The sequence below is a fragment of the Ovis aries genome, chromosome 24 (assembly GCF_016772045.2).
Source record: "Ovis aries strain OAR_USU_Benz2616 breed Rambouillet chromosome 24, ARS-UI_Ramb_v3.0, whole genome shotgun sequence".
NCBI classification, from domain to species: domain Eukaryota; kingdom Metazoa; phylum Chordata; class Mammalia; order Artiodactyla; family Bovidae; genus Ovis; species Ovis aries.
In genome coordinates, this window is record NC_056077.1 from 10,193,905 (window position 1) to 10,216,965 (window position 23,061).

Here is a 23,061-nt window from a genome sequence, read left to right on the forward strand (position 1 = left end):
TTTTGGAGCCCCCCAAAATAAAGTCTGACCCTGTTTCCCCATCTATTTGCCATGAATAATGGGACCAGATGCCATGATTTTAGTTTTCTGAATGTTGAGCTTTAAGCCAACTTTTTCACTCTCCTCTTTCACTTTCATCAAGAGGCTTTTTAGTTCCTCTTCACTTTCTGCCATAAGGGTGGTATCATCTGCCTATCTGAGGTTATCGATATTTCTCCCAGCAATCTTGATTTTTGCTTGTGCTTCTTCCAGCCCAGTGTTTCTCATGATGTACTCTGCATAGAAGTTAAATAAGCAGGGTAACAATATACAGCCTTGACGTACTCCTTTTCCTATTTGGAACCAGTCTGTTGTTCCATGTCCAGTTCTAACTGTTGCTTCCTGACCTGCATATAGGTTTCTCCATAGGCAGGTCAGGTGGTCTGTATTCCCATCTCTTGAAGAATTTTCCACAGTTTATTGTGATCCACACAGTCAAAGGCTTTGGCATAGTCAACGAAACAGAAATAGATGTTTTTCTGGAACTCTCATGCTTTTTCGATGATCCAGCAGATGTTGGCAATTTGATCTCTGGTTCCTCTGCCTTTTCTAAAACCAGCTTGAACATCTGGAAGTTCAGGTTCACATGTTGCTAAAGCGGAGGGACTGACTGGCACTAAATTCACGCGCTTGACTGGCACTGATCAGAGTGGGAACAGAATTCTGCGGCACAAGAGGCTGGTTTATCCCCAAATGAGGGTATCTGCCATCCCTCAGTAGGCACCAGTTCAGCCAGTTGGGACGGTCTCCAGATGATTCTCGGGGGATCCAGAAAGGCGATCACACATCTGAAATGCTGGCTGCCAGTTCTCCACGTGATACCCGTCCACCCTGGGAGCTGGACGCTCTGCTGGCAGAAGGCTCCGCTGGGATGTGGCTCTTGGAGCCTGAAGCTGAGGAAGCAGCAGCTGGGCTTCTCTGGCTTGTGTGTTTGCAGGAACAGAGCGTCCCTTCATCACTGGCTTGGTTCACTGCTGCACAGCTGGCCAGGCTTGAATCAGATGGCAATGGAGCCCTCACCGGGGACTGAATGCATCCAGTGGATGAGCCCCCTGCAGCTGGGATTGCAGTTCCCCCGCATCTTTCAGTGCCCCTGACCTTTCCTGTGACCCCCGCAGCAACCAATGCTGGTACCAGTGCATGCATATTCTTCCTGAAAGTGATTGGCTTCTGGGAGGGTGGATTGGGAACACCAAAGTGAAAAAATAGACTGATATATGTAAATCAAGGGCCTTAGCTGGCACAGTTGCAAGTACTCACACAAAGAACTGGACTCTCGTGCATTCTCCCTTTTGGTGGGTCTGCCGTAGTCCAGCCCATCATCCCTTGATAGAATTACAGCTCCCAGGCGCATCTGCTGCCTGCAGGGTCCTGCGTGTGGCAGCGCTGACTCACTGGCGAGGGCATGTGACAGAAGCAGAGAAAATCCAGGGTGCAGCATGTCCCACGTAGGACCCGTCGCCTCTCCCATCTTTCCTGTGGAAGCAGAGGCTGCTTAACTGTCCAAAGCCCCGTGGCATGGAGGCTTTTGGAGATGTGGCCTGCAACCACGTGGGTGACTGACCTGAGGGGCTAAGTCCTGCTCCAGGGAGCAGAGAAAGGACGGCCATGGCCTGGAGGAGCTGATAAACAAGGCAAAACACAGTGGGCAAAGCGAGGGTGGAGGGGGCGTGGAGAAGGTTCTGTGACTCGGGCCTGAGCTAGCTCCTCTGTCTGCCTGGCAGCATGACCCGGAACGGGCTGGGGCGGCCACCAGGCTGGAGATGGCTCAGAGGGGTGAGGCAGTGCCAACACCCAGCTGAATGGAGACTTCCCCTAGTCTGCATTTTTTCCATTTTTCCGCTGAAATCAGGAAAATCGAGAGTGGGGACAGGAAGAGGAGGGCACCTACCACTTCTGTGCCCTGGGGCTTCGTGTTTATCAGCAGTCAAGTCCCTTTGGGCATTTGAGTTTTTTAACTAGATTCTGAGCTCCTTGAAGCTGGATTCAAGCTGTTTATTCATTTATTCAAAACATAATTATTGGGTGTGTGCCAGCCACTGTTCTAGGCATTGGAGAGACACCAGGAACAAAACAAAGACCCCCTAACCTCTGGGAGCTTCTCTTGTAGTGGGAGGAGAGAGAGGAACCATGAAACTATAGTGAACAGCAGAGCAGAGAAGACTCTGGTGAGTCCCTTGGACAGCAAGATCAAACCAGTCAATCCTAAAGGAAATCAACGCTCAGTATTCACTGGGAGGACTGAAGCTGAAGCTCCAATACTTTGGCCACCTGATATAAAAAGCCGACTCGTTGGAAAAGATCCTGATTCTAGGAAAGATTGAAGGCAGGAGGAAAAGGGGGCAGCAGAAGATGAGATGGTTGGATGGCATCACCAACTCAGTGGACATGAGTTTGAGTAAGCTCTGGGAGATGGTGAAGGACAGGGAAGCCTGGAATGCTGCAGTCTGTGGGATCTCAGTTGGACACGACTGAGTGACTGAACAACAACAAAGAACGTCTTTGGATGTGAGACAAACTCAAGAAAAGCAGCTGCAGTGAAGCAGAGAAGGGAGGGGATGTCCTCTGGGGCTGGGGGGCGCACCTCTCCTTAGGGTAGCCTCAAGGGGAAGGTTACAGGGGAGTACAGATTTTAAGGAAATGAGGGAGTGGGTCATGGAGAAGTCTGGAGGAAGAGCTTTTGGGTCAGAAAGCATAGCCAGTGCAAAGGCCCTGAAGCAGGAGTGTGCCTGGTGTGTCAGGAACAGCAGAGAGCAGCGTGGTGAGGCAGAGTGTGATGGGGGTGAGGTGTGGGGTGAGGAATGAGGGTCCGAAGCAGATGCACCTTTCAAGCCGTTGGAGCACTCTTGAGTTTACACTGAGGGAAGTGGGAACACCCTAACCTGGGAGCCCGTGCTGTTTAGCATGGTTCCTGCAGGAAACTTCAGTTATCTTGAAATAACCCATCTCAACAGGGACGCAAGCACCACATCTCTAATGAGCAAGAAAATCCCATCCTGCTCAGCACCAGAGTCCTCCATCCAGGAAACTGGGTTTTGCTGGGGTGGGGACATGTGTGCTTCATTCACATGCAGGCTGGGGGGCTGCATGTCGATGAGAACAAGGCCCCCTGGTTACTTCCCTCTCTGGGTGCTCAGCGGTTTATTGACAGGCGATTGCAAGCGTCCAGCCTCAAGTCCCCAGGCTTCTTCTGCTTCCGGCTCTTTTGCCATCATTTGCAATGAGATTAGGGTTCTGGGCCGAATGTTTCAGGTCACTGAGAGTCACCACTATTTCACAATTCATTATTTTTTAACAAGATGTAGTCAAACATTCCTCCTAATGAAATACCAGCTAAGTGCTTGGTTTATCACTGTTTCATCAGATGATAAGATATTTTATTTTGCATGAGTGTTGAACATGCCTCTTTAATCATAAATATCTTGGGATTAATATCTTTGGATTAATTCACGTTACAAGCATTTATTAGCTCTTCATGGAGTGCCAGACGCAGAATCAGAGGGCCAGACTAGGCAGTGCTTGGTTGAGAAGGACAGAGAAGTTGGTCAGGGTAGGGGGCCTGGGGATGGGCAGCACCCTGAGGTTGCTTTCTAAGTAGTCCCAGCACCATCTCAACATGACCAGCTGGTTCCCACAGAGGCCAACGCTGGGGTGTGTGTGTGTGTGTGTGTGCCTGTGTCTGTGTGAGTCTGTGTGTATGTCTGTGTGTGTCCATGTCCCTGTTTTGGGTGATGCCTCGGCTGCTGCGACACTCGCTGATAATTGGCCGATGGTGGAGAAGAAAGCCAAGCTCCTCTTGTTAATGGAAGTGGCCTGTTAGCTCTTCATGTTTCGCCCGCCTCGGGTTTTATTTTCCCCTTTGAGCTTGGCTATGCTGCCCAGTCGCCCCACTGACGTCGCCGTAGTTGTACATTCTGGACGCGTGTGTGGGCTTTGGCTCAGCAGCCCAGGTCACTCAGGGTTTGGCATGTAACACACACACCCATACATCACCCCGGAGTTGATTCCATCAGACGTTCGCTTGCTGATCACCCCGTTCTGGAATGAGTGTAGGGCTGTTTGGTGGCAATGAGCGACCCTGCTTCCTATGCAGCTGGTTGCAAAGCCACGTGCTGTTGGTTATGGTGGACATAAACCCGAGTCACCGTGAACTCTTCCCACCCCACCTGCCATGACATTTGGAGCTCTGTGCATCTGAGACAAAAATGGAAAAATTGCACATTGTGTGGCTTCCCTGGTAGCTCAGAGGTAAAGAATCCACCTGCCAGTGCAAGAGACCCAGGAGATGCGGGTTTGATCCCTGGGTCAGGAAGATCCCCTGGAGAAGGAAATGGCAACCCACTCCAGTACTCTTGCCTGGAGCCTGGTGGGCTACAATTCATGGGGTCACAAAGGGTGGGGCATGACTGAGTGACTAAGCACGTGCATGCCTAATGCCCGTTGGGTCAGAGGGCCACCTGAAAAGTGATGTGATGTGTGGACTGTCCCAAGCAGGGCTGCCTGCTCCTCTGGGCAGTGTGACTCAGGCACGGCAGGGTCTTTACATCCACCTTCTGAGAGGCTGGCCCCACACTGCGAGGCTCTGCTGGTGCTTGTGGGTAGGGCTGGACGCTGGAGCTTGGCAGCAGGATGGTTGAGCATGTGATGGGGGGCGGTGCTGAAGCTACACTTCCCAGGTGCAAACCCTGGCATTGCCTCTCAGGAGCGGTGACTTGGAGCAAGCCCCTCCCCTCGGCAGCCCCCTCCCCGCCTATGTTATTTGGAGGATAAAGGAGTCCATCGATATATGTCAAGTGCCCAGAGCATCGCTGGGCATGCTTCCCATGGTCACTGGGTGTTAGTAATGGTTATTATTACCTGAAAAAAATAAATAAAACAAGAAAGCGTGCTGCTACCCCTAGGCACCTCACAGGAGCCCTGCAGGAAAAGTGTCAACATGAGGCTTGTTTGATGCATGTGGAAACCGACGCCCAAAGGGGAGAAGGCCATGGGTAGGGTGTGTGGGCCAGTGGGTGGGGCTCCGACCATTCCAGTGCCCCGTGGATCTCACCCTGCCTTTGTGCTGAACATCCCACAGGCCCAGCCCCGGAGGCTGGAGGCCTAGGAGGGGCCCAGGAGCTCTTTGGGGAGCTGAGTCTAAGCCACTCACAAACCAGGAAGCCAGCAAACAAAGTTACTAGTTTGATTGGTTTTGAAAAGCTAGACCCCCTCCCCTACCAGCTCTCCCACCCCAATGATCTATTTGCCTGGAGGTGGAAGGTGAATAAGTATCTCTAGAGTGCCTCTTTGTGGCAGACGTCGTGCGGGCATTTCTGTGCCTCTGTGGCAGAGGTCAGGCAGGCATTTTTGTGTTCATCTCGCTTCAGCCCGATGGCGGCATGTGATGGAGCTGCTGCTGTCCCTGTTTTTCAGACGCGGGAACTGAGGCGTGTTGGGTGAGGCTCACTCGGCCAACAAGCGGGTCTGAGATCTGGGCTCAGGTCTGCCCTCATGTTTCGTGGGCTTTTTCCTTAGTCCTCATGACCTGTCTCCTTTTTTGGGGGGCAAATCTGTCTCCTGGTTCCCAAGTCCCTTAGCAGAGCTGTTTGAACAGAAGGATGCTAGTTGCTTCCTCAGAAGGTGAGTGGGCTAGGCCCGGGAGAGCCTGGAGGTTCCCCTCTCAGCTTGACCACGATAACTGCTCCCACAGATCCAGACAGAATTCTAGGCCATGTCGCCCGCCCTTTCCCTTACCTGCCCTTCCAGCCTCCAGCCTCTTTCCCTCGCCTTTCCTTCTCAGTCAGATTTCTTCCCTGGCCTGCCTCTTGTCCCCTTGCTGCCTCCTCCCCGCTCTCCTCTGTCACTGAGGAGCCCCACAACACCCATTCAGCAGGTTGTCTGTGCTGAGGCCGGGGCCCCGCCACCTGTTCCCAGGACGTGAGCATCGTGAACACCTTCCTTTGAACTGCTAGCTGGAGAGGCCACCTGGCCGGCCAGTGGATGCCACCTAGGAGCTGGCCCAGCAGACTGTGTCCCCGGGCACTGCCACCGTCACTGGCACACCAGCTCCAGGTGGCCCTGGCCTTGACAGAAATAAAGGTGACTGCCCGGAGCTCAGAGCCGCCCTGCCCAACATTCTCCTCTCCTCCCAAGTGTTCCAGTAAACTGCCAACACTCAAGCCTCGGACTAGTCATTTCCTTCTCCACAAAGGCCTCTCCAGTAACCACCCCCACCCCGCCCACCTACCCCTGTCCTGGCACGGTTCCCCACCCCTTCCTCCATGCCCCCAGTGTGCTCTGTTTTGTGTCCGTCCTTGTGGCACGCTCAGCAAGCAATACATCACAACTCCTGGCTGGACTGTGAGCTTCTAGCCCAGTGCCTGGGGTTTCATCAGGGCTTAACCCCGCTGGAGACTGCCGCAAAGCCAGCTGCCCACATCATCTAATTTGCTCCTCGCTTGTATTTAGGGCGTTGCGACAATCTGAATTCACTGGAAATCCTCTCGGTAAACAGTTTTTAAATTGAGAAATAACATGAGTAAAGTGCATAAAAGTGCAATGATCTTTGCTGTACTGCTTGATGGCTTTGGACCAGTGGTTACATTCATGTGTTCAGGTGCCCCTCGCTTTTGGAAAGTTTGCCTCTCTAACCAAAGTCCTCGCTACAAAAGACTGAAAGAAGCCCAAAGAGGCTTTTCACTTTTAGACAAAAGGTGAAAAGGGAAAATAAGGTGCACACTGGTTCTGCAGCAGCTGTTCAGCGGCAGTGCACCTCCCGAGCAGCCCCACCACCATCGGCACCTGGGGGTCAAGGCCCGGAGCTTTGAGCTGTGGCTGTGAGCATCCGTGCTTCATCCCCGTTTAGTCTGTGTGCCTGTCAGCAAGGTGTGTCCTAAGGTAATAGCTTCTTCGCTTCGTCCTAGCTTACAGAGGGTCTCGTAGGACTGCTCTACTTTCAGATCATGGGGGAAGCTGTGATTCAGGTCAAGAGAAAAACGCCTCTGATGTCCCCTGCAGCTCCTTCTCAGTCTATAACCAGCACCCCCACCCCCCCCCCCACCCCTGCCCCTTCCACCAGCGAATCACCATTCTGACTTCCAGAGGTGCGTTTTAAAAAGTTGTTTTTTTTTTTTTTCAATTCAATTGTGAAATACCTACAGCAAATACTATTTACGATGGATGAACCATTTTTTTTTTTTTGGATGAACCATTTTTAAATATACAATTTGGTGGCATTAGGTACATTCTTTAAGGGCATTCTTTACATTTTAATGGCACTGCTAAACAACTGAAAGATACAGAAGCGACTACAGTAGAAAGTGAAAGTTCCCCCGACCTCAGTATCTTCCTAAAAAGGAACCACCGTTTTCAGTTTGTGTATCCTTCCAGACCTTGCCCTGTGTACTGTCATTGGTCAATATCTGTCAGCTCAGGAAAACCTGGTGTGTATGTACGTGTTCTGAGTCGGCAATTTTTTAACTGTAAATAGAATCCTTGATTGGTTGATCACAACGGGGTCTTGCTGGTGTGGTGTGTGTCGGGCTCTTTCTGGCGCGGGGTGTGTTGGGGCCTTTCTAAGGGGCACACCCAGACCTAGTGGAGGATGTTCTGTCTGCCCTCTGTGGCGTCAGTGGTTCTGCCTCTCCTTTTCCACTTAGCTGCCTGGGCCTTGCAGGTTCCAGTCCTTACTCCTGACCCTCTCGCTGTGCTTGCAGGCCCTGCTCTCAGGTCCCACAGCCCCTGAGAGGCCTTAGTTATCACTGACCCCCGGGGAAGTCACTCTTCTCCAGTATTTAACTTTGAAGCAAGGACCAAAGGTCGGAGGCAGGCAGGTTGGTGGAAGGTGTCATTAACCAGCAGGTGGGGGCAGACGCTCTCAGGAGAACTTAGACCTCTAGGTCACCCTTGAAGTCACATTTCTGGCCTTCAGCTGCCTCTGACCCCAGATGCCAGCCTAAACGTGCAGCCACAGAGCCCACAGCCCCTCTGCTGCATCCCCCACTCGGGTACAGGCAGCGTCTTAGAGTCAGCAAGAAGGGTCCCCTGACTCCACTCTTTCTGTTGCTTGGGTTCCAGAGGCCTGTGAGGTGAGCCCTGGGTGAGTGAAACCTGAGCCTTTGGCCTTTGGGAAATGTAGACCTTGTATGCAGGAGGCTTGTCTCCGAGACATGCATGCTGTGCTTTCTTTATGGATAAACCCAAAGGCCTTCTGATTTTTGACTCTGATGGGGGCTTTCCCATTTCTTCTGGTTGGTCCCTTGGTGCTGGCTCTTCCACTAAGTTCAGCTACTGAGGTCTTAGGCTCCTTTCTTCATCCACCCTCACCCACCCACCTCAAACTTTCTTGTTTTCTTCTTGAACTCCCTATCACGTTGGATGTAGTTTGGTACAGGCCACCATTCAGTAGCCTGTCAAGGCCTGCTCTGGTCCAGACACCTGGTTTAGGACGAGAACTCACTGGGGCATGAGATGGCTCTTCTCTCAGGGGCTTTCTGGGAGAAAGGTCATCTGGAGTTGTCCAGTAGAACATGAAGATTCCTGGGAGGCCTGACAGCCAGAGGCCCTTGTAAGAAACAGCAGGAATGATACCAATCCCAGCCCACACTTCCCAACCACTGTCAGCTTCTCCATAGTAATGATTGGATCTTTTATTTAAAATAATTTTACTAATTTTTGACTGCTGGATCTTTGTTGCTGCATGGGTTTTTTTTTTTTTTTTTATGGTGTGCAGGCTTCTCAATGGGGTGGCTTCTGTTATTGTGGAGCACAGACTCTGGAGTACAGGCTCCATAGTTATGACACACGGGCTTCATTGTTCTGTGGCATGAGGGTCTTCCCAGATCAGGGATCGAACCTGTCTCCCCTGCGTTAGCAGGTGAATTCTTTACCACTGAGCTGCTAGGGGAGCCCTTATGGGATCTTGATGTTGTTAAATTATTAAGCAAAACAAAATCAGGCTTTTTAAATATAGAAGAAAATAAAATCTACAACTCCAATGTCCAAATGATCCCTGTTGAATATTTGCAAAAGTGAATTGCATACATGATTAGAAATTTCAAACCAGACAGAAAGATACAGAAATGAAAAACTTAAAGTTCGTGTCCCACCTTGTTTCTTTCCCCAAACAGGAAACTCTAATATATTCCTGTGCAGCTTTCCAGGAAAAGTTGTGTTTACACCATCATGAAGCTTTACCTAAAAAGGGACCCTGCTTTGTTTCCAGTTCTTGCATTTTTTTTAATCCAGAGGCTGTTTCTGCATCAGTAGATCTAGGTATAAAAAGACCTCAGTCTTTTTATATCCACGTGGATTCCCACTTTATAGACAGACCATAATTACCCCCCCAATCCCCTTTTGATGGACATTTAGGTTATTTCCAGCTACTTACTGGATAGGTTGTGTTTTAAAGGTTTGAAATTTCCCTGGTAAGCATTCTTCCCCCTCTTACCTCCTCAACACCTGATCATCAAGAAAAACAGATCCCTTGGAAAGTTTTAAATTCATTTTCACAGTTGATTTTTTTTTTTTTTTTCTTTCATGAAGTCAGGAACAGGAAGGTAACTGTCTGTCTGTTGGTTGCTTGTTGCATGGCCAAGCTCTGAAGGAACTTTCTCTCTTTTTTTAAATAATATATTTTGCTTCCAGTGACTTCTTAAACAAATTTATTTTTGGCTGTGCTGGATCTTTGTTGCTGCATGGGCTTTTTCTCTAGTTGCGAAGAGCAAGGTCTACTCTCGAGCTGCGGTGTGCAGGCTTCTCGTGGCAGTGTCTTCTCGGGGAGCTCTAGTCTCGTGGACTCGGTAGCTGCTGCACATGGGCTCAGTAATTGCGGTTCCCGGGCTCTAGAGCACAGGCTCAGTGGTTGTGGCGCACAGGCTTATTTGCTCTGTGGCCTGAGGGATCTTCTTGGATCGGGTATCGAACCCGTGTCTCCTGCATTGGCAGGCAGGTTCTTGACCACTGAGCCACCCAGGAAGCCTGAAGGAGCTTTGCATCCATGATTTCCTTTAGCTCCAGGAGGCCAGAATTACTGCCCCATGGTTTAGAAGGAGCCAGGAACTGAGAGAGGCCTCACTGCTCACGAAGGTTCCAGCTGGTGTCCACAGCACCCTGACCAGCCCTGGACCTTATCCACCGCTCCTCCTCTCCTAGTGCGGCCGGTTGTCCTGGACATCTGAGTCCACCCAGAGCTCAGGGAGTGCTGTCTGCATCCGTCTATGTGAATTTTCGCTCGAAGCTTCTGACCGAGTGGTGGTTTGCTCTGCGTGGGGTCTCACTTTTCTGTTTCTGAAACCTTCATTTGTGTGTGGCGTGCAATTCCCTGGGAGTGAATGGTAATCAGAGGAAGCAATCGCTTCATCTTAGGGCCCTAACCTACCAGGTCTGAGTCCTTCCAGAAGGGTGAGGAGCATCCAGGGCTGCGTTCCGTCATGCAGCATCCTAAGTGGGCTCTGATGGATGCTGTCTGTCAAGAGGTGCGCGCCTGGAACGCTGCTGTCTCTGGGCTCTCCATTCTTGGCATCTGTAACGCACTATCGGCTTCCTGGACAGTTGAATCATGTCTCAATTTTATGTTTTTGTGGATGAATAATCCAAAGTAGGTAAATAAAAATTAATGTCTGGGTTTGGATACTAATTTAACTTTCAATTAGGTTTTGTTTTGAGCATTATTGAAATTAATCTGCGTTCTTAGAGCACATTCCACTTATTGGCAGGGTATGGTGGCCCCCAGAAGACAGTAGGTAGTTGTTCGGGATAAATTCAGATGGATAGACCGAATCGAGATAATGGAAAAGTTTGCTTTCAAACGTTTCTGTTTTTCAATGACAAAGTGATGTCTGGATATCACCTGGACCCTGCAGAGAGAAAAACTCTTTGATCAGAATCCTGCCCTGAACAGATGAGGGACGAGTTTTGATCCTTGCTCCTTTCTGGACCTGGTTCATTTGCATATAAATACTATTTAAAGGGTGCTAAGCAGGGACTAAGGTCCGTCTAGTCAAGGCTATGGTTTTTCCTGTGGTCATGTGTGGATGTGAGAGTTGGACTGTGAAGAAGGCTGAGCGCCGAAGAATTGATGCTTTTGAATTGTGGTGCTGGAGAAGACTCTTGAGAGTCAAGGAGATCCAACCAATCCATTCTGAAGGAGATCAGCCCTGGGATTTCTTTGGAAGGAATGATGCTAAAGCTGAAACTCCAGTACTTTGGCCACCTCATGCAAAGAGTTGACTCATTGGAAAAGACTCTGATGCTGGGAGGGATTGAGGGCAGGAGGAGAAGGGGACGACCGAGGATGAGATGGCTGGATGGCGTCACTGACTCGATAGACGTGAGTCTAAATGAACTCCGGGAGTTGGTGATGGACAGGGAGGCCTGGCGTGCTGCGATTCATGGGGTCGCAAAGAGTCGGACATGACTGAGCGACTGAACTGAACTGAACTGAACTGAACTGAAGCAGGGAACTGAGTTTGAGCTCCTGGTGAAGCATTATTATTTTAGAAGAGCCTGGGGCTTTGGGATTGGGCTCTCGCAGAATCGAGAGCCCAGATTCTGACTCTGCAGCCAGTAACTGTGTGACATTGGGCAAGTCACCTAGCCCTTCTGGGCCTCATTTTCTCATCTGTAAAATGGGATTGATAATCTCTATATCTCATGGTTGCTGTAAGGATTGAGACACAGCTGTGGTTTCCACAATGCAGGGTATGAACTGTGATGACACACAGGCCCTTTTCTTTTCTCTTAGAAACCTTTGGACTTTTTAGGGAAAAACCTCTTCCTTGGGGGCAGGTTTCCTTTGACGATGAGCTTTAACTCATCACTCATACCTGTTAGGCTCCCCTTCTAAAGAGAGCCAGCAATCTGGTTATATCCAACTCACCTTGCTTTTTCTTTTCTATTTTTATATTAGCGAGGCACAGTGGTGTTTCATTTCTGTTGTGATATATAGTTCCTCTTAAAATAAATATATTTAAATTGAAAGTTAACAATGACATCAGTGCGCTGTGGTTGAGACATAAATTGTGCAGATGGTAAGTGGTTTTGAATCCCAGCTCTGTCACCTCCTGGCTGTGTGGCCTTGGGTGGGTCATGTAACATCTCTGAACTTCCATTTCCTCATCTTAGCATAACTATTATTCTCTGGGGGTTTTGTAAACTGTTAAGTGAGATAATGTAGTCAGAGCCCTTAAAACACCATTGGGCACATAGAAAGTACCACCAAAGTATTAAAAGTGTGTTTCTGACCTTTGGGAAGCATGGAGCTGGTGTGGGTCAAGGGCACAGTGACTTGGAACTGTGGGCAATAAATAAATGGTAGCTGGTGCTATTGTTTAGATTATTTAATAGTGATGATGCGAAGAGCTGACTCATTTGAAAAGACCTTGATGCTGGGAAAGATTGAGGGCAGGAGGAGAAGGGGGCGACAGAGGATGAGATGATTGGATGGCATCACCGACTCAATGGACATGGGTTTGGGTGGACTCCAGGAGTTGGTGATGGACCGGGAGGCCTGGTGTGATGCGGTTCATGGGGTCGCAAAGAGACACGACTGAGCGACTGAACTGAACTGAGTAGCGGCAATGATCAACGAAGACGTAGAATTTGCTGTACTGAAGGGAATTTCTTGGGGCGGAAACCCTCAGACAGCTCCATAGGAGCCGGTGAGACCCCACTGTTCAACCTGTCCATTGTCTTGGTTCAACTTTCTAGGCCAAGCCAAGCATTCGGTGTTTCATTAAACCCACCGAGACGCTAGAGCGGTCCCTTGAGATGAACAAGCACAAGGGCAAGAGGCGGGTGCAAAAGAGACCCAACTACAAAAACGTTGGGGAGGAGGAAGACGAGGAGAAAGGGCCTGCCGAGGATGCCCAGGAAGACGCCGAGAAGGCTAAAGGTACAGAGGGTGGTTCAAAAGGCATCAAGACGAGTGGGGAGAATGAAGGTGAGTGCACGCGCCACCGCCAGCCTGCCCGCCGGGCCGTCCTGTGTCTGGTCCCCCGTGTGTGTCCCTGGGTGTGCCTGTCATTTCAGACACCTGTGCCCCTCACTCTGCACAGCCCGCTCTTTGGTGACAGCTGTGGCCAGATCCACACAGGCCTGGGCAGCCTGGAGCGAGGCCCTTCCTCTTATCCCCTGCCCTGTTTCCCGTTTGCCAAAAGAGAGTGTTTACTTTGTTATTAAGAGAATGAAATGGGCTAATGCACGTAACATGCTCAGAACAGTGCCTGGCCCATGCCATAAATGTCTCCCACTACTATTATTTCATAACTGCCGTCATTATTATTAATAGTATGGTCATCTTTATCATTATTGGTGTTCTTCCTTATAATCCCGATGACCCAGAATGATGACTTTTGACTGAAGTCGTTATTGCCAGTGCATTGCAGGAAGAAAAATGGCCCAGGGCTGATGAAATTAGATGCTTTTCATACGATTATGGTTTGGGGGGGAATCAAATATCAAATGCAACCCCCCAGATTCTTACATTAAGATTTTTTCCAAGCCCTCATCTGTTTAGAGTGAGGCGCACTGGTGTTCGGTGCACTGGGGTCAGGAGCAGAATCGTTCTGTCCTCTTCTCTGCCCTTGTCGAGGACGATTCTGGTTTCCTTTTCACCTCCCTCTTGTTTAGACACTAATGCCTCCATCTGGAGAGCATTGTCAGCCCCGGGGATGAAGCAAGTTTAAGCTGTTGCTTGTGTCATGGGCCGGGCTCGCAGCCACACAGATGGGGTCTCTGGCCACGGCCCCGGGCGCTCAGGGTGGAGGAGGTGATGGGGTCAAGTGAGGTGGGAGCTCTGCTTGCCAGAGGGGAGCTTCCAGCACACCTCCTGGGACAGATCCGGGCTCTCCCCAGTTCCCGCCTGCCTTCTGCTCGGGCGTGGGGGGAGCATCTCCTGTGAGCCCTCCTCTGGGTCCTGGGCTCACAGCAGCTCCTCTGCAGCCAGCTCGCCAGCCCATCAGCCTGGACTGTGCGAGTCCAGGCGCCCAAAGCTGGAAAATGGAGCCGCTCAGTAAATCAGTTGACTGGGAACTCATTTGTTTGGGGGAGTTTGCTGCAATTATGCAGCCAAAATCTGCCCCCATCCCCACCCCGCTAGCCCCATTCTGATGATCTTGGCAGCTCTCTGCGAATGCCACGATCATATTTCAATGAATATAACCCAAGTGTCTCCCTGCTGCCATCAGCCCTCTTTTTAGGCTGAGATCTCCAGCATGCTTTTTTTTCTGTCCAAAGTGTGCAGTAAGCATCTTGGTTTAGGAATTCCTTTCTGGTTCAGAAACCCTTTGCCAACAAATATCACTGTGGCGGGGAGGTGAGGGGTGGACACAAGGTAAGCCATATTTGTTTGCTTATTTGCATCATTTTTACTTTTTGGTCTAACTGGGGAGAAACTTGTCTGCTGAAACTTTTGGTTTAGCTGTCCTGTAGCCACCCTGGGGGGAAAATGGACGACTTCACCCCATTTTGTACAGTGTGTTCTCGTCAATTTTGTTTTGGAAAGATGCTACCTCTTTTTGTTCCAGTCCTTTTAAGGGCTGCTGTCTAACCAGGCCGGGGCTGTGACTAACCATGGTGTGGACAAGGGCAGGCTTGGCCTCAAACACACAATCCAGTGACTCAACTGGCAGCCTAGTCCTGGCTCACAGGGGCTGCAGCAGCTCTGCAAGGCTGCCGTCCCCGCTCCCTGTTGGGATCCAGGGGGTGGGGGGTGGGGGTTGGCCTCCCTGGGCCGGGGGGAGCTCCCCGCAGGCTGAGCCTGCCCTGTGCAGGGGGCACAGGGAGGCATGTTCACCAGCCTCCAGAACCCTGTTTCCCAGGTGGTTACTCAGCCAGGTTGTGTCAGGCAGGGCTCAGATGAATTTCCCGAAAGACTTTGCTTAGATGTTTGATGCCAACTGATGTGGTTCTCCATGGCCCCCTCAGCTTTGTAATGCCCTCCTGTTTTCCTGGCCCAACTCATTGTAAATAAATACAACTTTTGCAGGCCCATCCAGCAAAGAGACACCTAACTGGGCAGCAACAGGTGTACTCTGGGGCTCTTGGAATTGTTTATTTGACTTCTCAGTATTCTCGTGTTTGAAGGTGTGGCCACTGGGTGCTCTCTCCTTAGACTGTCTCTGTGTTTGGGTGAAACCACACAGCTGTTAATTCCTGTGACTTGGAAGGGTGTTAGGCGCATTTTCTCACTTGGTTTCAAGCCAGAGGACAGTGTCAATGAGTAGATGGGAGATGTGACTTACAGTCCTGTCTCACCAGCCAGACCTACATGTGCCTTGGAGGGTGTCCACAAGCTCTGGACGTCATTGTCCTCATCTGGAAATTGTGACTCTAGGAAGTATAAAGACTTTTTTTTTAAAAACATGAGGATATGTTAGGATTCTTGTGGTTTTAAGATTTAGGTATTCAACTCAGACTAACTCAAGCAGAAAAGGCAGTTATTGTTAGTCTAACTGGGAGGCCCAGGAGGGGCTGGACTCGGGTGCATAGATGACCATCAGCAACTCAGGGCCCACATCCTGCCAAGCCACCAAGTAGAGAGAGCGCTGCAACTGAAGCCTGGGAGCCGAGGCTCACTGGTGCTGGTAGACCTGGCTTGCCCGCCCTGCAGAGGGATGGCCAGCACTGATTGGTCAGGCCAGCTGTGCATCTGCCCTATGTTACGCCCTCAGAAAGAAACACATTCATCAGAAGAAGGAGGTGTGGGTGCCGGGCTCACAGAAACAGCAGGTGCTCTCTTAGAAAACCATACTATTTCTGCGTACTCCTCCATTTCCCTCAGGCCAGCTGCTCCCTTCCTCTGTCTTTTCTTGTTTTCTTTTCCATTCCCTTCCTGTTTTGTGGCTGTTTTCTTCTCCCAGATATTTCTCTGTAACATGGTGCCTCTCACATCGTCCCTGGACCTGGTGAGGTGTTTGAGAGCCTTGGACTTCTTGAGTAAAGAGATGCTGGCCCCAGCTCCCCCTGCATACCCCGTCATCCCCACTTCAGCAGTGAACTCTTTACTTAAAAAGGCGGCAGAAAGCATAGGAATAAAAAGGCATGTGGTCACAAGTCACAAGTCTGCCATGACCTGATTTGAATGTGGCATCGACTTGTTTTTTTTTGACAAAGGCAGCACCCAGAATTCACACCTCCTCCACTTTTAAGCCCAGACAAGGAAGTTGTGTGAAATGAATGTACAGCCCTGGACCCTTCACTCTTATCCCCAGTTTGCAGAGAAATATGCTCTGCCTCAGGTCCCCAATGATGGGCAACTCATTCTGAAACCAAAAAAAAAAAAAAAAAATCATAGGACCTTTTAATTTTTAGAAATTGAGTGCTGAAAGGAAGACCAGGGTGCCCTGGTCCCTCTGGCCAGAGGAGTGTGCACCCAGATGCTCGTTCATGTCTTAGCCTACCCTTCAATCTAAACGACAGTCATTTCTTTTTGGATTCAGTTAAAGCAGTAACTTGGACATGAGTTTGGGTGAACTCTGGGAGTTGGTGATAGACAGGGAGGCCTGGCGTGCTGCGATTCATGGGGTCGCAGAGTCAGACATAACTGAACGACTGAACTGAACTGAAAGCAGTAACTTAATAAGTGGACCTGAAACAAGAGAATGAATTGTTTTAATTCCTTGGTTGAAAAATATGGGAAAATCGGCTTTTTGCCTATAAGGAAAGGTGGCCATCAATTTCATGGCCTGACCTTCACATATGACTCCTCTCTTGAATCCCTGCAAGGGCATGGAAGGAGCAGGACGGGAGTGGCTGTGAGCCTGCCAGGTTGGCTGGGAGTTAAGGAGTCCCAAGCTTGGCTTTATTTTTTTTTCCCCCTTCTGAAGTCTCTACTGAAATGAAATTGAACCTTCTGGCCTCATTTTTGCAAAGCCAGAGCCAACCCCAGGCCTAGCAGGTTTCTGATGAGGGCACGCCAAGGACTAGGTATCAGGAGGTCGAGGTCTGCATCCCAGACACCTATGACTCTGCCCCAGGGCTGCTGTGTGACACTGGGCAAGTCATTGCCCATTCTGTACTTCTTTACCCACAAGGGACCTGCGCGATGCCAGCCCTCAGGTTGTCAGAAATGAGAACCTTTAGTGCTTCAGCATTTAGCAGGTGACACATGACCACCAAATAGGAGCCCTGGCAAGGCAGTGGAGCAAGGAGCCCAAACTGGGACTTGAGCTCGGTTGGGGGGACATATGCTTGATCACCCTGGTGAGTTTCTTTGGGTCCTATTTCTCTGTTAATTTCTATAATGAACAGTGAGGTGGTTGAGTATGTGTATGCGTGTCTGTGTGTGTGTGTTTCTAGAGCAGGGCATGGGAGAGGGATGGGGAGGCTGAGCCACTGGGATACAGAGGTGTGGGGGCACCAGCTTTTCCAATGGGCTTAACTAGTATAAGGAGAAGGATTAGATGTCAGGTTAGACAAATCCTCTGGAAAGCAACTTCCCAGGGAGAAAAAAAAAATTCTGAACTCAATCTTGTGCAATCCAATGAATAGTAATAAAAAAAAGCAAAGGAAGGGTTACCACAAATACTCAGCACTTATGCACTGTGTCATTGCCAGGCACTGCTGGCCTCTTGGAATTCTGCTCCAAAGCCAGTCAACAGCATGCGGTCCTTCCCATATCTCCTAGGTAACCAGCAAGGGCATCCTTCTCCTCCTCTCCATAACCTTCTTTCTAAGGCCTTCTTATCATCCCCTGCCCCTCTTTTTATCATCTGGCCTCACTGTGATGGCTGGAACACTGACCGCAGAGGGCAACTGAGAAAATCCTTGCGTTTGTCAAGTCAAAGACTGTTGGGAGGTCAGGCCTGCCATTTCCCTGAAAAGCACTTCATTTACCAAATATTAATCAGATTAGAATGCCCATCACCCTGGGAAGTTAATGAATTATGGCTGTTCTTTAAAAAAAAAAAAAAATCCACAGTGACAGAGTACTGGGAAAGCTTAGGGATTTAGCCAGAGTTGTCACATCAGGGGACAGAGTCCTGAGAGTCCGCGGACCTCTCCTGCTCGTTCAGCGATTCACACAACCATTACTGCCTTCCAGCCCCAGAACACTTCATCCTCCCAAAGCAAAACCCTACCCGCTAAACATCTCCCTGTTCTCCCTCCCTCCTGCCCCTGACAGCCTCCACCCTGCTTCCTGGCTGATGCATTTGACCACTCTAGGTGCCTCATATAAGTGGAATCAATACAGTGTTTGTCTTTTTGAGACCAGTTTCTTTCACGGAGCATCAGGTACCCAAGATTCATCCGTGTTATAACGTGGCAGGATTTTCTTCCTTTTTAAGGCTGAACGATATTTCATTTTTTGAATAGACTCCATCTGGGTTTTCTTTTTTAAATTTCATTTATTTTAATTGGAGAATGATTAGTTTACAATATCATGATGGTTTTTGCCATACATCATTATGAATCGGCTACAGGCACACTTGTGTCCCCTCCCTCCTGAGCCCGCCTCCCGCCCATGCCTCCAGGTTGTCACAGAGCACCGACCTTGGGTGTCCTACATCATCCATCAAACTACCAGCGCTCTCCATGTTACATATGGTCATCTCACATCAGCCCTCCCTCTCCCTCTCTTACTGATTCCAAAAATCTGTTCTTCGTGTCTCCTTTGCTACCCTGCACATTAGTACCTTCTTTCTAGATTCCATATATATGCGTTGCTGCTGCTGCTGCTGCTGCTAAGTCGCTTCAGTCGTGTCCGACTCTGTGCGACCCCATAGATGGCAGCCCACCAGGCTTCCCCGTCCCTGGGATTCTCCAGGCAAGAACACTGGAGTGGGTTGCCATTGCCTTCTCCAATGCATGAAAGTGAAAAGGGAAAGTGAAGTCGCTCAGTCGTGTCCGACTCTTCGAGACCCCATGGACTGCAGCCTACCAGGCTCCTCCGTCCATGGGATTTTCCAGGCAAGAGTGCTGGAGTGGGGTGCCATTGCCTTCTCCTATATATGTGTTAGTATATGATATTTGTCTTTCTCTTTCTGCCTTGCTTCACTCAATGGTCACCTGGGTTGGTTGTACCTTTTGGCTGCTGTGAATGTGGATATGCAGACACTATTTTCCTGAAGAGGTTTTTGTGGAAACAATAGAGGCTAAGCAAGGTCCGGGGCTTCCGAAGGGGCTTGCTGAAGCTGGAGGAGCTGGACACTTGAATTTTTGCTCCCAGCCTGGCAGCTTCACATCCTTCCACTCCCAGAGGCCCAAATCAGTTGTGTGAGGGGTTGCACCACCACCAGGCTGGATACTGGAGCCTTCAGGCTTGTGGGCCACAGTGCCTGGCACAGAAACTAATACCACACAGATGCTCGTTTATACCATGCAGGTAGTTTGGGAAGAGGAGCCCACCTCTTGACCCCTCTGTGCCTTGGTTTCCTTTCCATAAGCTGCAGAGGTTCCACTAGGCCAGTGTTGGCCTGACTGTGGGATGTGGAGATGGCTTTGGGTGGGACAGAGAGAGAGGGCCTTGAAGACCACAGTGAGAGGTTTCTTGTCGGGGTCTCAGCTCCAGGGGGTGGGGTGGGGGAGCCTCGTGGTTGGTGTGTGCCTTTGACCTCCTCATGTTCTCCAGACACCCCTTTCCATGCGTACAACAGGCCTCGGCATTTTTTGTTTACTTATCATGTGTTTATTTTTCACAGTTGCTCTCTGTCGATACTGGTTTTATGCTGATAGTAGTAATTCCTAAAAATGTTTTATTTGAAAATAATTTCAAGGTTATAAAAAGTGAAACAAAAAAACAAAAATAGTGTAAAGAACACTTGTTTAGCCGCTTTCACATTTTAACATCTTATACTCCATTTGCTTTCCTATCTGTATTTTCTCTCCCTCTCCACACACTGTGTGCCTGTCTCTCTGTCTGTCTGTCTCTCTCTCACACACACACACTCCTTTTTTTCTGGATAGGTTGCATCCAGCACACCCCTTCCATCCTAAACTCTTCAGCCTGCATTTGCTAAGTACAGGGCATTCTCCTTTGGGACCACAACACAGTTACCACCTTTGTAATGGTTTCCTTCTATCCAGGTTCCAGGTTACCATTGGCCTAATGACATCCTTTGTAGCATATTTCCTCCCTCCAGGGACAGAATCCAGTCCAGGGTCAGGTCATACCTTGATTTACCACGTCCCTTTACAACACAAGCTGGAATCAAGATTGCCAGGAGAATCAAGATTGCCAGGAGAAATATCAATAACCTCAGATATGCAGATGACACCACCCTTATGGCAGAAAGTGAAGAGGAACTAAAAGCCTCTTGATGAAAGTGAAAGAGGAGAGTGAAAAAGTTGGCTTAAAGCTCAACATTCAGAAAACAAAGATCATGGCATCTGGTCTCATCACTCCATTGGAAATAGATGTGGAAACAGTGTCAGACTTTATTTTGGGGGGGCTCCAAAATCACTGCAGATGGTGACTGCAGCCATGAATTTAAAAGACACTTACTCCTTGGAAGAAAAGTTATGACCAACCTAGATAGCATATTCAAAAGCAGAGACATTACTTTGCCGACTAAGGTCCGTCTAGTCAAGGCTATGGTTTTTCCAGTAGTCATGTATGGATGTGAGAGTTGGACTGTGAAGAAGGCTAAGCACCGAAGAATCGATGCTTTTGAACTGTGGTGTTGGAGAAGACTCCTGAGAGTCCCTTGGACTGCAAGGAGATCCAACCAGTCCATTCTGAAGGAGATCAGCCCTGGTATTTCTTTGGAAGGAATGATGCTAAAGCTGAAACTCCAGTACTTTGGCCACCTCATGGGAAGAGTTGACTCATTGGAAAAGACTCTGATGCTGGGAGGGATTGGGGGCAGGAGGAGAAGGGGACAACAGAGGATGAGGTGGCTGGATGGCATCACTGACTCGATGGACGTGAGTCTGAGTGAACTCCGGGAATTGGTGATGGACAGGGAGGCCTGGTGTGCTGCGATTCATGGGGTCGCAAAGAGTTGGACACGACTGAGTGACTGAACTGAACTTACTCTCCTTTACTCTGGATATTGTCACAGTCTGTCTTTCTCTTTTCCGACTTCGACGTTTTTGAAGAATACAGAATCTCCTCCACCTTTGTTTCAATAGAACGTTCCCCATTCTGTCTTGGATGTTTCTTTCTGATTAGGTTGAGGTTAAGCGTTCTTGGCTGGAGTCTGGCACAGGTGACATGTCCTTCCCAGGGTATCACTTCTGGAGGCACATGATGCCCTTCTGTCCTTCATGGGTGATGTTAATTTTTGCCAACAGGTGAAGATGTGGCCCAGCTTCTCCACTGTATCATTACTTTTTCTTTTAGCAGCTAATTTGCAATCCATGGGAAACAGTTGGACATAATGCAGATATCCTGTGCCTCATTAAAATCTCCCCTTAGAACCTTCTGCACACATCCCCTTCCTGTTGGTGGGGATGTAAATTGGTGCAACCACTATGGAAAATAGTGCAGAGGTTCCTCTAAAATGTTAAAATAGTGTTATCAGACGAACCAGCAATGCCACTCCTGGGCATGTATTCAGAAAAGACGAAAACTCTAATTGCAAAAAGATACAGGCATTCCAATGTTCATAGCAGCACTATTTACAATATCTAAGACATGGAAGCAACCTAAGTATCCACTGATAGCTGAATGGATAAAGAAGGTATATACACAATGTAATATGACTCAGCCATAAAAAAGAATGAAATAATGCCATTTGCAGCAACATGGATGGACCTAGAGATTATCACACTAAGAGAAAGACAAATATCGTACAATAGCACTTGTATGTAGAATCTAAAAATATATATACGAATGAACTTACAAAACAGACTCACAGACATAGAAGACATATGATTATGAAAGGGGAAAGTGGGGGAGGGATAAGTTAGGAGTTTGGGATTAGTAGACAAACATTACTGTATAAAATAGATAAGCAACAAGGACCTACTGCATAGCACAGGGAACTATATTACTATCTTATAATACCCTATACAAGAAGGAGAAGGCAGTGGCACCCCACTCCAGTATTCTTGCCTGGAAACGCCCATGGACAGATGAGCCTGATAGGCTGCAGTCCATGGGGTTGCAAAGAGTCAGACGTGACTGAGCGACTTCACTTTCACTTTTCACTTTCATGCATTGGAGAAGGCAATGGCAACCCACTCCAGTGTTCTTGCCTGGAGAATCCCAGGATGGCGGGGCCTGGTGGACTGCCGTCTTGGGGTCGCACAGAGTCGGACACGACTGAAGCAACTTAGCGACAGCAGCACTAACCTATAATGGAAAAGAATATGTATGTGTTCGAGAATACACACATGTATTCTAATGAATCACCTCACTGTACAGCTGAGACTAACACAGTGTTGTCAGTTGAATAGCACCCCGCTAGCTGCGGCGTCATTGACGGTCCTTGCTGAGTCTTTATCGGGACCGCGGGAGAAGACTGGTTTCTAGTGTCAGCACTTGGTACTCCACTGCGGGCGAGATTCCTGCCTTCTTCCCATTCATTCATTTATCTATCTATCCTTGGCACAGACTCACGGATTCCAGTTTTTTAGTGGTTTGTATTTCAGTACTGTATTTAATGAACTGGGTGCTCAAATTGTCCCAGATTTGGCCCTTGAGAACCTTTTCAAGCTGGGTGCTATATCTTTGTGATCTGCCCTCTTCCTTTTTTTTTTTTTTTAACAGTTGTGACACTTTCTGTCATAACAAGGTATTTCAGGTTCATTTTCCACCAACTCTGCCCTTCCTCACGGTTAATTTCTCTGGAAAGCCCTGTTCCCTTTCAGTGGTCAATGACTGAATGATTTTCAACAGGCCAAGATCTGGGCACCAGATGTGCTTGTGACTACGTGGGGTGTCTTGCTATTTGAACCCTTCAGTGAACAGAGCTAGGAAATACATGCAGGTATATATACAAAATGCACATTACCAACATCTCCAATTCTAGTCCGTCCCAGGAGTGTTTTTTCTTGACTTGCCCCACTCGATTTGATGTCTCTTCCTTTACAGTGAGAGGCTGGCTTCTAATGACATCAAAACATTTACTATTTGCTCAATCCTGTAATACATCCTTA

At 49.0% G+C, this 23,061-nt stretch overlaps 1 protein-coding gene across 7 annotated transcripts in view; it reads left to right on the plus strand.

Annotated features, from left to right (window-relative positions):
* Positions 1-23,061, plus strand: part of CLEC16A (C-type lectin domain containing 16A) — a 237,380-nt gene that overhangs the window by 50,257 nt on the left and 164,062 nt on the right. For 6 of the 7 annotated variants that reach the window (XM_027961431.3, XM_060405629.1, XM_060405630.1 and 3 more), the window contains one exon: positions 12,727-12,958. In XM_027961431.3, the coding sequence (XP_027817232.1) occupies positions 12,727-12,958 (232 nt within the window). The remainder of the gene's footprint in view (positions 1-12,726; positions 12,959-23,061) is intronic. The other variant, XM_012104108.5, reaches the window with a different exon arrangement.